The following is an 18,849-nucleotide window of genomic DNA, read 5'->3' on the forward strand; positions in this document are numbered from 1 at the left end:
AGGGTACTGAGGTAGTGTTTGTAGGCATATAAAGCAGGTTAATTAAGTTTGTCATTTTTGCTAAGATACAAGAGTTATGGTCTGTCAGTCAACACATCCTTCTCACAGATATCCATTCTGGACAGAAACATGTGTAGCTTGTTGCAACATTGAGACTTTTCCTAAATCTAGAGCTAAGGATGATTGAGCGAGCCTCGTTCTGGGAAACTGAGCTTAATGCATGACTGTGCACAATAGTTCCATATTAGGCTGTGCAGTTCGCACGGGATAATCAGGGACAACACTTTCCGCCTTTATGAATTTTTTTTTCAAGGAAGTCTCTTCTAAATGAAAATCCAGTTAAGGTGGAAAGTGTCGTCCTTGATTAGCCTGTACTAAATGTACATGCATTGGTGGAAAGTGTCGTCCCTGATTAGCCTGTACTAAATGTACATGCATTGGTGGAAAGTGTCGTCCTTGATACGCTTGTACTTAATGTACATGCATTGGTGGAAAGTGTCGTCCTTGATACGCTTGTACTAAATGTACATGCATTGGTGGAAAGTGTCGTCCTTGATACGCTTGTACTAAATGTACATGCATTGGTGGAAAGTGTCGTCCTTGATAAGCTTGCACTAAATGTACATGCATTGGTGGAAAGTGTCGTCCTTGATAAGCTTGTACTAAATGTACATGCATTGGTGGAAAGTGTCGTCCTTGATACGCTTGTACTTAATGTACATGCATTGGTGGAAAGTGTCGTCCTTGATACGCTTGTACTAAATGTACATGCATTGGTGGAAAGTGTCGTCCTTGATACGCTTCTACTAAATGTACATGCATTGGTGGAAAGTGTCGTCCTTGATAAGCTTGTACTAAATGTACATGCATTGGTGGAAAGTGTCGTCCTTGATACGCTTGTACTAAATGTACATGCATTGGTGGAAAGTGTCGTCCTTGATAAGCTTGTACTAAATGTACATGCATTGGTGGAAAGTGTCGTCCTTGATACGCTTGTACTAAATGTACATGCATTGGTGGAAAGTGTCGTCCTTGATAAGCTTGTACTAAATGTACATGCATTGGTGGAAAGTGTCGTCCTTGATACGCTTGTACTAAATGTACATGCATTGGTGGAAAGTGTCGTCCTTGATACGCTTGTACTAAATGTACATGCATTGGTGGAAAGTGTCGTCCTTGATAAGCTTGCACTAAATGTACATGCATTGGTGGAAAGTGTCGTCCTTGATACGCTTGTACTAAATGTACATGCATTGGTGGAAAGTGTCGTCCTTGATACGCTTGTACTAAATGTACATGCATTGGTGGAAAGTGTCGTCCTTGATAAGCTTGCACTAAATGTACATGCATTGGTGGAAAGTGTCGTCCTTGATACGCTTGTACTAAATGTACATGCATTGGTGGAAAGTGTCATCCTTGATACGCTTGTACTAAATGTACATGCATTGGTGGAAAGTGTCGTCCTTGATAAGCTTGCACTAAATGTACATGCATTGGTGGAAAGTGTCGTCCTTGATAAGCTTGTACTAAATGTACATGCATTGGTGGAAAGTGTCGTCCTTGATACGCTTGTACTAAATGTACATGCATTGGTGGAAAGTGTCGTCCTTGATAAGCTTGCACTAAATGTACATGCATTGGTGGAAAGTGTCGTCCTTGATAAGCTTGTACTAAATGTACATGCATTGGTGGAAAGTGTCGTCCTTGATAAGCTTGTACTAAATGTACATGCATTGGTGGAAAGTGTCGTCTTTGATAAGCTTGCACTAAATGTACATGCATTGGTGGAAATTGTCGTCCTTGATAAGCTTGTACTAAATGTACATGCATTGGTGGAAAGTGTCGTCCTTGATACGCTTGTACTAAATGTACATGCATTGGTGGAAAGTGTCGTCCTTGATAAGCTTGCACTAAATGTACATGCATTGGTGGAAAGTGTCGTCCTTGATTAGCTTGTACTAAATGTACATGCATTAAGCCCAGTTTTCCCAGATTGAGGCGCAATTGCACTTCAAATTTACATAAGTGAACAATCATAACCTTTTAACCCCAACAGGGAGAAAACTCGGGGGCCAATGTTTTACTTCCTACATGCTTGTTCAATATTCTATTCATAATAATGAACATTAAATAAATTAATTTAAAACAAAACTTTTAATAGTTCAATTCCAATTTTATTGATTTTTGCACAAAATAACAAGTTTCACCATCATAAATATTCCATAATATTGTAAATGATTGTATACAATACACAGGGTCATACAAGCAATGCATAGCAATAATAAAAAGCAGTGCTGCAATGCATAGACACGTCCATACCAAATATAAATAAGTGGGTTAACATCTACTATAGATTATCAGCAGTGATCACACAAATATAGACATCACAAACCATGCATAGATTGAGTAAACAAGAACATTCACATTAAATACAAATAAATTATGCATTATTGTGGTACTGTGAGTCTTCATGGATAATTTGATTTAAACATTAAGGCTGTGCAGAGAAATGTTAAATTTTAGAATACCGGTAACTGTAACATAGCTTAAACTTGAGACATCTGTCTTTCTTTTGGCTGAAGTCTGAATAGCATGTTAAAAAAAGAGGAACAATCCAAAAAAAATTAATGAGCCATTGTAAAAGTAACAGAATCAATTTAGGACATATCTTAATTAACTTATGCACAAAACAATGTTACCCCACCCTTATATTTTTTATATACTAGTAGTATTGATAAAATAACAACAGAAACAAACACACAAACAATTCAATGACATAACAAATAGTTTGTGCAAAGTAAATTGCAAGTGAATATAGCAGCAGTCTGTTGTTTTATCATAGACAAAATGAAATCACACAATTGTTGCAGTTTTTTGTGATGCATAGGTAAATAAGTTGTTAATTTTACAAAATTGAAATGTTTCAACAATGTTATCCCTCATTTAAAAATATATTTTCTGACTTTTATAATTAAACAAATTATGTCAAGAAATTTAACTAGTTCTTTTGATCATGTACACTTATAAATTACGCTCATTTCAGTCATTAACAACTATTTGATATACATCAATATGTAACACTAAATGGGTAACCAAACCTATTAACATATTTCATAAAAAAACTAGCTGAATTGCTTGTTGAAAACGCTATCAAAATGGAAAAAGAACAACACTAGCTAATGGTTGATTTTTATTTTAAATTTAAATACCAATCAAATTAAACAATTCTGTCTGCATTTTGAAAACAGAAATTCACTATTTAAAAAAACTTGCATCATACAGAAAGATAGTTACTCTAGAGGCCTGATAAATTGGAGATTTATGAATGCATAAATTTCCTGCAAAGCAATTAACGGCAGTGCAAATTTTACAAAATCATTGCCCAACATGACTTAAAGTGCAACATGAACAACATCAATATACATAAAATATAATAATTTAGCATAAATAAATTAAATGTTATTTGTGTAAGCAGTAATCACTAGGGTGCATATTTTTTGTACAGACTGAAAAAAATCCACTCAAATTATTAATAACATTTAAATCAATAGAAGTCATGCCCCTTTTTACAGCAGATTGCATAAACTTTGAAGGCAAATAATGCACACAGAAAGATAGGAGAACCCTGATGGCCCACATGAGTTCAAACTACACCAACTCTTTAAGACTTGGCCTGGTGACCTATAGGTTTTGACACCAAAAGACCCAGATTTAAACTAGGCATATATATTTTCCAGATACACGGTACATATTCTGACAAATTTTCAAACAGGTTGAGTCATAATTAGATTTATCATGGTGATCAAGTTTTTGGACACACATTTCCCTAATGCCAACAAAGCCTATTTTTTGAGTGGTATATAGGTTTTTCTAAGATTTTACCCAGTGACGTAATTTTTTGACACGTGACCCAGATACAAACTGGACCGATATCTTAAAATTTAGCATTCTGAAATAATTTTATTAAGATTGAGTCATAAATGTGGGCTCAAGAGTAATAAAGAAGATTGTTGACCTTTTAAAATGGAAGTGACCAAGAGTCATATTTGGCCTAGATATCGTACAATGATTGCATGAAAAATATGGCCTCTAGAGTGGTTATGAAGCTAAAAGTTGTGACACATGATGAATGACATAGGTTGATCAAAATAGCTCAACTTTAGCACTTTGTGCTCAGGTCAGCTAAAAACAAAATACAAGTGTAATTATTTGTAGTTTCACTGAAAACATAAACACACAGGCACTATTATGTTTCTCTTTAAATATCAAACACTTCACAAAAGCGTTTACCGGTAAACAGTTTTTGCTATTATAAGGTACTACATGTGCAGACAAAAATAGATTTGAAGTATTTAAACATGTCTGCATATGTACCAGTAATTGAAAATGTTAAAGACTAATACTGATCTATTAAAAAATATTTGTTATAAATATTTATTGTTTTTGTTTGGTTTTGCATCTATTTCAACAGTATTTCAGTCATATCACAGCCGTCCGTTAACCCTTTGCATGCTGGGAAATTTGTCGTCTGCTAAAATGTCGTCTGCTGAATTTCTAAAATTAGCTTTTTCTTCGATTTTTTTCAAAGAATACTATCAGAATAGCAAACAGTTTGGATCCTGATGAGACACCACGTTCTGTGGCGTCTCATCTGTATCCAAACTGTTTGCAAAGGCCTTCACAATTCGGTTCCAGCACTTAAAGGGTTAACCAACTCAAACTTTTATTTAGTTAGCCGGTTCAAACATATACATTTTAAATATTATTAATAAACATTTAGCACATACAATAAGCAATGTAATGTGGCACTACTAATTAAAGCCTCTGCCAGAGACACATGCTCATTTTGTGACTCTTTCTGGGCTACGGTTGAGGTTCAGTTAGCATTTAAAACCCCAATGCTTTCCATTACCATTCCAAGGTGGTGGCACAAGCTTTAGTAGTGTTTGAGTTTCATGCTCTGTCCTGTATATAAAAGACAAAGGGTAACTTGCATTAAAAAAAAATATTTGCAAGTGTTACATAGACCCCCCTTTAATAATATTTTTGATTTGGAGTACTACAATCAATATAAATATACCGGTATTACTATATATGTTATATTTTTCATTGCAACTGCGTAAAAAAACATTGCAACATTGTTTAAAAATATAACTATGTAAACAAAAATACTTTATCACAGTTAAAACAACCACAAAATACAAAGCTTTTTTTCAAATTCATAAAAACATCTGTTGAACTGGTCCATTTACAGACATGTATCAAACAACAAAACAAACTTATTTCTCAAATAGCTTAGTAATCTACATCTTACTAGCTTTATTGACAATCTGTCAAGCAATTGTAAACAACATATCTTATATTAAAACTGACAATTGTGTTTTCACAGAATAAACTGGTAGCACATTGTGCTGGTACTGACCAAAATTTAATATCCTATTAAAATGTAATTTAATTTCAGTATAATATAATGTAATGCACAGAAATTTTAAAACACATGACAATAAGCAGTAACCTTTGGGAACAACAAAGATAAACATGTATATGCAAAGTACTAAAAACAAATACTCAATAAAATGTTGTACTTATAAAATACAAGATGAGTTTTTAATTGCTTTCATTAATTTCAAGTCATAAACTTAATTTTATATGCTTGCATCAAAACCAATAATTTGTACAAGTTTGTTTAAATGAACAGTTTTGTAACTGAAATGGTTATGACTGGAGAGCTATCCTATATGTACATGTAGCATTAATGCCCTCTTAAAATCAGGCTTTAACCCTTTGTATGCTGGGAAATTTGTCATCTGCTAAAATGTCATCTGCTGAATTTCTAAAATTAGCATTTTCTTCGATTTTTTTCAAAGAATACTATAAGAATAGTTAGCAGTTTGGATCCTGATGAGACGCCACGTTCTGTGGCGTCTCATCTGGATCCAAAATGTTTGCAAAGGCCTTCAAAATTCGGTTCCAGTACTGAAAGAGTTAACAAAAAAAAGAACATCAGCACATGTCTTATAGACCTCAATCCTCTATCACAGACAAAAATATTCAGTGGACGGAATGTTGAAATCTCACAAGTTTTTGTTATCTAGACACATCAGACAGACTCGTATTCCCGCTGCCAGGCTATATATTTGTCCTTCATTTGCTTCCCAGAAGGCTTTGTTCGCTCAAGTGCCTTTAAGACATCTGTTGTAATAATAGTGTCCAATCTTATGTGAAGTTCTCGGCCTGAAATAACAAGTAATTTTTTTTAAAGAAAGTATTGCAAGTGAATTATTACACACCAAGATTAAAGACATAAAGAAAACTATATACATTATTAAATATAGAATAATAATTATAAAGCTTAGGTATTCTGAAAGTATTATACACATGTGACATTGGTTTAGTACAAAATTGGATTTTATTTGTGTCTGATTCCAATTGACAAAGTTCATTATTTATACTGAAATCTGTTTTAAAATATTTGGTAATATAATAGTTCAAACACAATCTGCAAGATAAATATTGACACAAAAAAGATTTCCATTGAAAATGGGCAAACTAAAAAAGTAATTTGCTTAATTGTGATTTCATAACTTTCTACATTCCCACTTTTAGTGGCTTTTAATTTTAAATTCCCCAACCGAAACTTAAAAAACAAAAGAGAAAAATAAACTTAAGCAGTTCTTTTAAAGCCAAACACTTCAATATGTTAAATAAACCTTGTATGTGTCAGTTTCTGGCTAAACAATCAAATAAAATGTGTAAGTTGTTTAAGACATAAACTTAGAGACTATTAACAATAATTGTTTACCTTCTGAGTGGTTTTCGAGGGCATCAAATATTTTTCTGACTGGTCTCATGGCTGCCTCTTTACACACCAACTGGATATCTGACCCTGAATAGCCCTCGGTTTTCTGTGAAATACAAGTAATCGTATTCACAAAATAAGAAACTTGTAAAACAAGGATATCAGTAAAACTGATGGATGCTCCCCAATAATGCTTTGTCAATATATGGGTTAATTGTGTGGAAAAAAGTGTGACCTTGAGAAAATGTATTATTAGCCTCAGTGACCTTGACCCCAGTGACATCAAACCTCATCAAAATGTAGAGATCCATGCAAGGTACCTACATGCCAAATATATAAGAGATCGGTCAAATATTGAAGGCGCTATGAGAAACTGTAACCAAAGTGACCTAGCTTGAGAAAATCTATTTATAGCCTTTGTGACCTTGACCCCAGTGACCTCAAACCTCATCAAAAGGAAGAAGTCCATGCAAGGTACCTACATGCCAAATATGGAAGAGATCGGTAAAATATTGAAGGCGCTATGAGAAACTGTAAAATTAAGTGTGACGGAAAATCTATTATTAGCCTCGGTGACCTTGACCCCAGTGATGTCAAACCTCATCAAAATGAAGAGGTCCATGCAAGGTGCCTACATGCCAAATATGTAAGAGATTGGTAAAATATTGCAGGCGCTATGAGAAACTGTAACAAAAATGTGATGGAAAATCTATTATTAGCGTTGGTGACCTTGACCCCAGTGACCTCAAACCTGATAAAAAGGATGAGGTCCATGCAAGGTACCTACATGCCAAATATGTAAGAGAGCGGTAAAATATTAAAGGCGCTATGAGAAACTGTAACAAAAGTGTGACGGTGGGAAGTACGGAAGTATGGAAGCACAAACTGGCAACTATATGCTCCCCATATATATATATATATATATATATATATATATATATATATATATATATATGGGGAGCATAAAAACTGCTTACATGTAATTTGAATATTGTTTTGTGAAAAAATCACATGATGGCATTGTCATTTTATCATGTTCAATTTATCCAGTGCCATTCTATTACGATAGGAAAAGATTAAGTTAAAGAACCAACAAAGAAACTTTCTAAATGACCATGTTATATAACTTGAATTCTTGGTAAAGCATGTAAATATATTTCCGGACTTTGCAAATACATTATTTTAACCTTAAAATATTTCGACTCCAATTATAAAACCATAGCAGCTATATAAATTTTCATTTTTAGGCACCACAAACACATTCACAACATTATAAGTGTTCAAAATGAATAACAATTCATTGTTAATGGGCTAAGGTAATTCAAAAACAAAGGAAACAACATGAATGAGCATAAAGTAAGTGTTATATTGAAGTCGAACGGCTTTACGGCAGAGCGATGTTGTCTGAGCAAAATATAGCTAATAATATTTAACTTAGTATTTGTAGTATATAAATCATCATCAATCTGTATTACCTTCTTATATACGTAACATACAATAGGTGATGATGCATGCTGTGGCTGCCGTGAATTGAGGTCAATCAACAAATAGAAAGCGTTTTATCAATTTGTTAATTCATTTCGAGACTTTTGTTACTGAGTGACCTTGATAAAATACAATATTATCCTTGATTGCTTATTTGAATTATGCAATTCTTTTAGTAAGTATTTTCAATAACCTTTATTTAATGGATAGTACCATATCCATATACGTTTTATATAATTTTTAGAGTTGTATATTTTAAATGATTAGGCCTAAGTGGATGTTTATTGAGTTTAACAAAAACCTTTCTTTTAAATGCTTGCTCCAATCATATGCCTTTTCTTCAACAAATGATTACACAAATAAGAACTACATCAGTATTTTTTTTAAATATAATAAAATGGTCATAAGCGCCATACACTTGTTTCCTACATCAGTCTTGACTCTTCATTATATACTACATTTACAAAACTTATTTATGTTCAAACCCACCAGTGCAAGAAGGTCATAGTCGAGATCTGATAGCAGCTCCAGACCGCCCTCGCTGGGGTTGACAACACGGGGTAGGTGGTGCTTGAACATGGCCTTGCGTGCATCAAACGTGGGCAGGTCCACTAGAATTCTCTTCTCCAGACGTCGTAACATCGCATGGTCCAATTCCCTGAAGGAACAGGGCACATAACTTAAGCTTCAAAACAAATGTGAATTGTTACTCTGATTTGTCAGCATTGTTCAAGTTGAACCATATCACTCAGGAATGTATGGATTGCTGGGAAAAGCGTCTTCCACATATACATTTCGAGGTCCTGATATATTTAAAGTTCAAATAAAATTGCTTAAGAAATGTGGAAGTACTTCCCTTCACAAACTTAAAACATTTTAATTGGACTGACCTACTCACAATCCAACAAGGACTCCAATATACCCCCTCCCCGAGATGGCTGTAAAATTATGAAAACCCCAATGAATTGGCACAAGAAATGATCGTGGTTACAAATTCATTTTTTCTTTGTTTTCAAAGCTTTAGGCGAAAATTTGAAGATTCATAGATTATTTGTTTTTCTTTTGAGCTTCGCTACAAGAAAACCAGGCTTAACGTATGTGCGTAAAGTATCTTGCCAGCTAAACGTGTGCAGTGTGCCAAGGCTAATCAGGGACAACACTTTTCATCTATACTTAATCTTTAATTGGAAGAGACTTCTGTTATACACAAATTTCTTAAAAGCGTAAAGTGTCGTGCCTGATTAGCCTGTGTGGACTGCACAGGCTAATCTTGGACAATACTTACCACACATGAATTAATTAAGGTTTTCACACAGCAAGGCTCATATGCTTTTTTCTCACACAATGATTTGAGTCGCGTTCTGAGAAAACTGGGCATAATGCATGTGCGTAAAGTGTCGTCCAAGATTAGCCTGTGCAGTCTGCACAGTCTAATCAGGGAAGATACTTTCTGCCTAAATTGGATTTTTGCTAAGAAGAGACTTCATTTAAACGAAAAATGTCATAAAAGCGGAAAGTGTCGTCCCTGATAAGCCTGTGCAGACTGCACAGGCTAATCTGGGATGACACTACGCACATGCATTATGCCCAGTTTTCTCAGAACACGACTCATTTTATAATTTTTACTGAACACTTACAAAAAACCTTTAACTTTTCAACTCACAACCTTGCAATGATAATGCACAAACTGTCTTTTGTTGCATAAGGTACAACAAAGAGTGTATGCACACCATATATTGAGCAATTTTCAACAAACTTACAACCATACCTCGATTTTAAGCAGAAGTAAGTTTTGGAATATGAAAACATCAAACGTTCAGTCACAATGTTATTGACACCACGAATTGCAGCAACACAATTACAGGAAGATCAACACTTTAAGTATCAGAAAGGTATTTTGACCCATTTGTAGTCTCTTAGAAATTCATATTTAATTACAGACCTTTCTTACAAGAATCAAGTTTTAAAGGCTTCATTTTAAACCCTAGGATACTGATAAGCAGAAAACAGCCTAAAACCTCAACAGTCTGCAGGTGACTGGCACGCTGTTCTGGTTTTATGTTGGTTGCAAAAAATCATTTTCACTTCACTTCTGAGCGGGAAAGGGTTAAAGAGAGCCCAGTTACCATGGCAAGTTTGAGGCAGCTAGTAGGAAGACCAGGTCATCTGTTTTTGCCAACCCGTCCATCTGTACTAACAATTCTGTCTTCATTCTGCGACTCCCTTCATGTTCACTGCAACATGATAGTTATATCATTATCCACTACTAATTGATAAATAACTGATACACTTTGGTTGATGTAATAAAACACTGTGGTTTAAACCCAACTATATACGTGTACAAAATATCTTAGATCATCAAAATCTCTGTATCAATAATTATAAACAATCCGTGTTTTTTTTAAAACATCAAATCAAGGCATTAAGGCAAGACTCAATACTCAGAAAGAGATAACATTTACAAGCTCATATTCAATATTGTCCTTAATACCTTGAAAAAACATAGCACACGCATTAATAATCTTTGTAAAATTAGATTCTTAAGCCTCAATTTATAAATAATTAATTTGAAACCTTTTATAGGGGACCATGAAAAGAAAATGAGTTTTGCTCTTTGAAAAGGGTGTTTGATGCATGTGCATGAATTTGTCGTCTCTGATTAGCGCAGACTGCAAAAGCTCATCTTGGACGACACTTTATGCTCATTCATTTAACCCCATTTTCTCAGAATGCGACTCAAAATTAATACTGACCACTTACCCTCCACCTGTAGAGCCCCTCTGGCTCATGATGGCTTCCAACTCGTCCAGAAATATCGTGGAAGGAGCGTAAAACCTTGCCATCTCAAATAATACCTGCAAATCAATTAGGATCATAAAAATCATCATCTTTTGTTGGTTAGCTTACAACATAATTTAATATTACATAAAAAATCTGACAATGTTCCAAAGAAATACTTGCTAAAAGCAGAAACAGCACTTTTATTTTATAATACACTGTAACTCCAATCTAACGCGGATGACGGGGTCCAAGCCACGCAACATCGTTATAAAGGGACAGTTTTGAGCCTATTTATTTAAAGGGCTATAAAAACAAGTATAGTATAGCCTATAATATAGGTCCTGTGTATTGTCATGCTGTGTTGTCATCCGCAAATACATGCATATAAACCGAATCGAACGATAACAGTATACATACCGCTTTTCTAATGTGCACATTTATCCGATAATCCAATATAATTACATCACTTACGAAAAAATAATGTTTAACATTTATGACACAAAATATGTTTACGAACTTCGTAAACAAATTCATATGCCATTTTTCAGAAAAATTAGTACAGTGCATTTTGGGACACAGCTTTCATTGGACAAGCGAATTTAAATTTAAATTGAATGCAATACAATACATGTACAAAGAAATGTTTTATTGTGTAATATGCAGCATGTAAAAAACGTGCTTTCCGTGGACTTTAACGAGCAAAAATTTAAGTGCATCTCTGTTAACTATTACACTGCGTTAGCATGTAAATAAATCGTAAGGATTTTTAAATTTATTTTTCGTATACGTACTGAAACATTAAACACACACAAAGATATTTTTATTTATCAAGCATGTGTAGCATATAATAAACGATAACACACTTACACAGCCATAGTTTATACAATGAAATACAATACACGATAAATGCAAAACATAAACAGGTTGTCGTTTAAAATAACTTTAATTTGATAATTATTCCGCTTGCACTTGCCTTATTGAAATTAGCGCACCGAACCGCTCTGATAGGGAATACATGTAATAAACACTGACTCGCGAGTTTTCACACCTTTATTGGCATTACACAACAGATTAACACCAATTAGCTGTCGAGTGTCGTTTAACCTCTAATCGATTAAAATCAGTTAAACGGACGGAAAAAGCAATCAAGCTGTGATCGCAGGCTTCTTTGAATTTATGAAAATACATGAAGTTGCATAACATGGATTTGAATCAGAAATGGAAGGTTGGAGAAAAAACGGGATCCAAGGACCCCCCACGTTATATTGGACACAGCGTTATAACTGACCGCACTATATTGGAGTTACAGTGTATTTCCAAATCTGTCTTCTCAGCCAATAATTGCAAGACATGACACATTTGATTTTCTGATATTGATTTTTTCAAACTACATAAACCTTGCAACCTGAAAGAATACCATTGATCATGAAAACTATTTGAACTGCGTCATGTGAAAATTGGTGTTATGTTATAAGCCGCAAACTTAGCTCTATACCAGCTTGCACATTCACTGTCCACTAAAAAGTCACTCAAGGTTTTGTGGTCTCAATAGCGGACAAAGAAGCTCCTAACCAAATTGCGGGACTGCAAAGCCTGGTCTGGAGCTAATCTGGCTGCGTATGGGACAACACCAATGAGGTGACTCATTTATTACATTACTGTAAACCATTTACATTCACTGCAAGGAAGACACCCACCCTGACTAGTTTTTCAGAATCGCCTCTCCATTTACTGACAATGCTTGATGCAGAGATATTGAAGAACGTTGTACCACATTCTGTCGCTATCGCCTTTGCCAACAAGGTCTTGCCAGTTCCTGCAATCACAAAAAATTGGCATTTTTACCTTCCCTTAACTGAACAAATTTGGATCCTCCTTTGATGCCCACATATAGGCTGAAATAACTTAGCAAATATGATATGTACCAAAATATTAACAGTTCACAAAATCGAAGATAAGAAAACATCATATGCTGATTATATTAAGTCTATGATTATTATTACAGGGCTCTAGTCTATTTCAAATCAATGAGCGCTTAATGAATGAGCGCTTTTTAATGTTCAAACTCTTGAAACAATCTGAAATGGAGAAAATAATGCAATATTCAGCACACCATTGTAAACAGTATGGAATGCATTTATTTTCAAGTGATAGAAGAAGCTGTCTTACCTGGTGGTCCATACAATAACAACCCCTTCCATGGACTTAATATCCCTTTAAACAGCTGCGGATACTGCAATACAAAAACAAAATAGTTTGATTTAAAACAATTAACAAAATAATAGTATGGCTTAACTACGCTGCAAATTCAAAATATTTACTCATAGTTAAACAGAACTAAATTAACAAAGGTCGCCGTGGTGTAATGGATATGGTGTCCGCCTAGCGACCGGGAGGTCACGGGTTCGATCCCCACTGGGGGAGCGTTCTTTAGATCCCCCAAAGACACCAAGTACTGGTTCTAGGCCCAGGAAACTGACTCGAGAGCGTTTATATAAGCCTTAGTCGTTCGATGTAATCAAGCTAAAATAAATAGGTTTAAACTAAATTAACAAATCCAGTCAGTAAAATTACTGCAAGGATTCTTAAACCTCTAAGGAAAATGATTTAGCATCTGCAGTAGAAACAGTGATATGGAGATGTTGTAAATTTACATTAACAAGTTAATAACGCCAACATCAACATTAAGGTAAGTAGAATAGCTTGGACTTTTCAGTGATTAATCAAACTAATAAGTGTGTGTTCAATATATTAACTTTTAACAAATTGGACTACTAAAATGATATGAACAGTATTTTCTCTGCGAATGTATTTACTAAAACAAAAGTTTGAAACAATCATGAACATGGTGTATACCTTTATTGGATATACAACTGCCTCTTTGGCTAACCTCTTTGCTTCATCTAGACCAATAATACTGTCCCATTTAACATTGGGGTTTTGTGAGTAAATATCCTGTAAGGAATAAATCATATGACATAATTTTAAACTAATGAAACAGTGGTGCAAACTCAATCAGGTAATGATCATTTGAATATAACAAATGGCATTTCAAGAAGATTTTGCCACTTTTTATTCATTCTATACTACTAAATCAAAACTGAGCAATAATGAACATTAACAAGAGATGTGTTTGTCAGAAACACAATGTCTCCAATTGCGCTGCTTTAAAATAAAATTTCAATATATCATTTGGCAGGTTTAGAAATTATCTCCCTTTTAAAGCTTATTACTTCCCTTGGATTGTATTTTTTGAAATTTGACCTTGAAGGATGACCTTGACCTTTCACCACTCAAAATGTGCAGCTTCATGAGATACACATGCATGCCAAATATCAAGTTGCTATCTTCAATATTGCAAAAGTTATGGCCAATGTTAAAGTTTTCGGACGGACGCACAGACAGACAGACTGAAAGACGGACTGACGGACAGTTCAACTGCTGTATGCCACCCTACCGGGGGCATAACTAGACAAATCTGATAGAATACTAGTGATATAAAATTGTATGACTGCAGTTTTATGTAACCAGTTTATATAAGCAAATGAACTGATCAAGACCATGTAACATGTTCTTAAAACATATATAATGTATAAGCTTTAAAGCAGAGCAATTGGCAGACAACTTTCAGTGAAGTCCAAGACTTACCCTGCTTATATTTTGAGCGAGTTCTCTCCATTCAGCATTGTATCCAACATATCCACCTAGAGGCTTCAACAGCTTGTCTGTCTGTTAACATATATGATTATTATAAAATGCAAATATAAATAAGTAGTCATCATGCATACTTTATTATGCATACAGAAATCATGGAATACATATTATTACTATTAATAGTAACACATTTTCATAAAAGATAGGCCATTATTTGTTTCCATCAGGTTAAAATGATCTTTAAAGTATTCATGCTCAATATTTACAAATCACATATTGATGTACCGGTAACCGGCATAAACAAATTATTATCTAATAAGTGGTTTGAGTTAGTCTTGTTGAAAAATATGTTTGTGCCTTAAAAAATGAATATAATTTTATGCAAACAAATCCGTTTCTATGGCAACAAGCATTATTTTTAATATCAAACAATTCAAAGGTGACTTCATCTGGGGCTTATTAAATAATGGATAATTTATCAAGAACATTTATTCACACAGACGACAAATGAATCAATGGTAGAAAGGAAACATTCATCATCAGGTTTCCTCCAATTCTAAAATGTGGAATGTTTTTGTGAGATACAACATAGCACAACACCTACATGTACTTGTCCAACGTTTGTGAACTCGTTTGAACCCTCCTCTACATTCAGCTTGGTGGCATCATTCAACATGGCACGGATGTCGATAATCTGTCCGGGCTGAAAATATTTGAAACAGAGTGGTGTTAAAAGAAATGACAATTTAACGTCAAGGCTGAATTCAAACAAAGATTAGACCTGCAAAAAGTTCACATGCCTAAATAACTGTTTGTTTATTTTTTATTTGATTAAATAAAATTTCATGAAATTAAATGAAAAATAGTTCATGTCTTATGTTCCATATTAACATGCCAAAATCATTACAAGTGTAGACTTTTAATTAAATATTAATTAAAAATTTGAAGACATTTTGATACCATGCATTATGGACTGATTAATAACCAATTTGAAAACCCTTTTATTGTGGTCAACCTCACCCAGGTTGTGGTTAAAACAAATAGTCCAAGTTAAGAGATGTAGTGAGGTATCACACACTCCATGTGTCAATACTTTCATTTTTGGCAAGGGACAGGTTAAAGCAAGTTCTTAAAATACATGACATAAAAGTTTGCGCAAAAATGTATTTGTGAATTCCTGTTACATGGGATGCTTCTAAATCTGAACAATAATTGCTCATAAAGCTTTAATTAAGGTTTGCATATAAAACTTTACAAGCATGAACAAATAAACTGTCCATTATCATCAATTACCAAAATATTAGTACCTTTAGTATAAATGAACATATTAGCTCCCTATTAACATAAACAATGGCTGTTTGTAAAACATGCATGCCCCCCATATGGGCTGTCAGTTGTAGTGGCAGCCATTGTGTGAATAGATTTTTGTCACTGTGACCTTGACCTTTGACCTAGTGACCTGAAAATCAATAGGGGTCATCTGCCAGTCATTATCAATGTACCTATGAAGTTTCATGATCCTAGGCATAAGCATTCTTGAGTTATCATCCGGAAACCATTTTACTGTTTCGAGTCACTGTGACCTTGACCTTTGATCTAGTGACCTGACAATCAATAGGGGGTCATCTGCCAGTCATGATCAATGTTCCTATGAAGTTTCATGATCCTAGGTGAAGGCATTCTTGAGTTAACATCCTGAAACCATTTTACTGTTTCGAGTCACTGTGACCTTGACCTTTGACCTAGTGACCTGAAAATCAATAGGGGTCATCTGCCAGTCATGATCAATGTACCTATGAAGTTTAATGATCCTAGGCGTAAGCATTCTTGAGTTATCATCCGGAAACCATTTCATGTTTTGAGTCACTGTGACCTTAACCTTTGACCTAGTGACCTGAAAATCAATAGGGGTCATCTGCCAGTCATGATAAATGTACCTATGAAGTTTCATGATCCTAGGCGTAAGCATTCTTGAGTTATCATCTGGAAACCATTTTACTATTTTGAGTCACTGTGACCTTGACCTTTGACCTAGTGACCTGAAAATCAATAGGGGTCATCTGCCAGTCATGATCAATGTTTCTATTAAGTTTCATGATCCTAGGCCTAAGCATTCTTGAGTTATCATCCGGAAAGCATCTGGTGGACGGACCGACAGACCGACGGACCGACCGACATGTGCAAAACAATATACCCCCTCTTCTTCGAAGGGGGGCATAAAAATCAATTTAATAAAACATAACAACAATATAAGCATCCAGAATTCATAAAATTATATTTTCCCATGAAAATGCATACCAGCAATATACATAATTAAAAGCGTTATTACTCAATATAACACAAGAAAAAAATGTACAATTTGTAAGTTAGACCATTTAAAATATCTTGATCCATGTGATATGGTTTAGACACACACGTTACCTTAGTTTCCACAGTGATGGAAGGGGGATTTTCCGGAACTATTTTTGGTTGCGTAACTGGGAAAATCCCCTTGCCATCACGTCTGTCAGTAATAGCGGCGGACCAACACAGTCGTGACTTGAATAGGCGGAGCAGAGAAAAGCCATTGAAGGGCAATCATTTATTGAAAAGCTTACAGAAGGGTTTTCAAAATGGCACTATTTTTTCTATGTTAATTGTAAAATAACATAAGATCATGCCAAACTGCCTTGAAAACATCTTTATGAAAATTGTTTACAACTTTAAGACATTTTTTCAGAAGAACCTATGATCCTTCTTTTTACTTATTCTTGATGGTATTCAAGTAAGATTTTCAAGATGCTTTTAGTGAAGTTTATGTTTACTTTTATGTAAAGTTTACTTTAATAAATTAGGGATTTAATAGAGAGAGAGAGAGCCATGTCTATAGGAATTAAACAAATCATTTCATCACTTGTGATATATAAAATACCTCTAAGAAATGTGTACTATATCATCTAAACTAAAGCATTAGAATTATAAGATTTCCTTTTTTCTGTGTGGGAGCACATTGTGGAACAAATTTATGCTTTACATATAACAAATAAGTATGCAAAAAGAACTCTTAATATTTAAGAAGTACATGTATATAATTCTTCATCATTTATAGGAACATAACTGATTACTATAACAGTTTCATACCTTTCCCCGTGGAAGCCTTTCTGGCGGGGGCTCCACAGGTTTGTTATCATGGGTGCTGTTTCCTTGCACTGTTAGGCCCTGAAGGGCCAGTCCTGAGGTGTCCCCATTGGGCACCCCATTCATCTGCAGAAGAAAGGACACAAAGAAAATTGAATGATCCCAAAGTTAAAATATGCTGCAAGAACAGAAGATGACTACAAACTGTAAGGAGCCAAAAGCAAACATATGCTTATGAAATGAAGATAAGAAATGAATATTAAATGTTTACAAGCATTTAAGTGTTGAAATGTCTCACTTTATTTAATGAATACTTTAAAAATATGGTTAAGAATATAATAGTCTAACACAAATATACTCAAACTGAAAACAATAAATAATCCTATCAAACACATTGACAATAATTTGAAAATCACGCAACATAAAAGAAATAAAGGCAGGACAAAAGAACATTTTAGATTCTCATCCGAAAAATTAAAAAAAAATGTGCAGGTGGACAGTTATATATTTATTCTTTTTACAGGTACATCCCAAATAATGTACACGTTAAAGGCTTTCCCATTAATTCTGAACCAACCAAACAATTGATTAACAAGCAAATTCGTTAAATTGATATCCCCCGCCAATATGCTTCTGGACACAAAAGTGTTATATTTGACACTCAAAAAAGCATTTTTTCAAGACAGTTTCAATGAAATCAGCCAGAGCACTTTCAAGATATGGCTTCGGACACACAAAAAAAGCATTTTTTCAAGATACAAAGGGCCATAACTCTGTTATTAACAGATGGTGTACAATGCCATTTGGCGTGCATCATCCTCTTATACATATATATACTCATACCAAGTTTCAATGTAATCCGCCAAAGCACTTCCAAGATATGGCTCCTGACGGACGGAAAGACGGAAGGACGGAAAGACGGACGCCAAAACAATATCCCTCCGCCTATGGCGAGGGATAATAAACATACCCCCAAAGCCACACAAAATTTTAAGTAGAAAGTTGATACAAAA

At 34.5% G+C, this 18,849-nt stretch overlaps 1 protein-coding gene across 9 annotated transcripts in view; it reads right to left on the reverse strand.

Moving 5' to 3' along the window:
* Positions 1-3,029: 3,029 nt before the first annotated feature.
* Positions 3,030-18,849, reverse strand: part of LOC127876193 (katanin p60 ATPase-containing subunit A-like 2) — a 68,391-nt gene continuing 52,571 nt past the window's right edge. For all 9 annotated transcript variants that reach the window (XM_052421228.1, XM_052421227.1, XM_052421226.1 and 6 more), the window contains 11 exons: positions 17,840-17,962; positions 15,324-15,422; positions 14,714-14,794; positions 13,922-14,020; positions 13,235-13,298; positions 12,763-12,881; positions 11,045-11,139; positions 10,411-10,518; positions 8,774-8,942; positions 6,803-6,905; positions 3,030-6,234 (listed from right to left, as the gene is read on the reverse strand). In XM_052421228.1, the coding sequence (XP_052277188.1) occupies positions 6,101-6,234; positions 6,803-6,905; positions 8,774-8,942; positions 10,411-10,518; positions 11,045-11,139; positions 12,763-12,881; positions 13,235-13,298; positions 13,922-14,020; positions 14,714-14,794; positions 15,324-15,422; positions 17,840-17,962 (1,194 nt within the window). In that variant the 3' untranslated portion in view covers positions 3,030-6,100. The remainder of the gene's footprint in view (positions 6,235-6,802; positions 6,906-8,773; positions 8,943-10,410; positions 10,519-11,044; positions 11,140-12,762; positions 12,882-13,234; positions 13,299-13,921; positions 14,021-14,713; positions 14,795-15,323; positions 15,423-17,839; positions 17,963-18,849) is intronic.

This window comes from Dreissena polymorpha, chromosome 4, assembly GCF_020536995.1.
Source record: "Dreissena polymorpha isolate Duluth1 chromosome 4, UMN_Dpol_1.0, whole genome shotgun sequence".
In the NCBI taxonomy this organism is placed as follows: Eukaryota; Metazoa; Mollusca; class Bivalvia; order Myida; family Dreissenidae; genus Dreissena; species Dreissena polymorpha.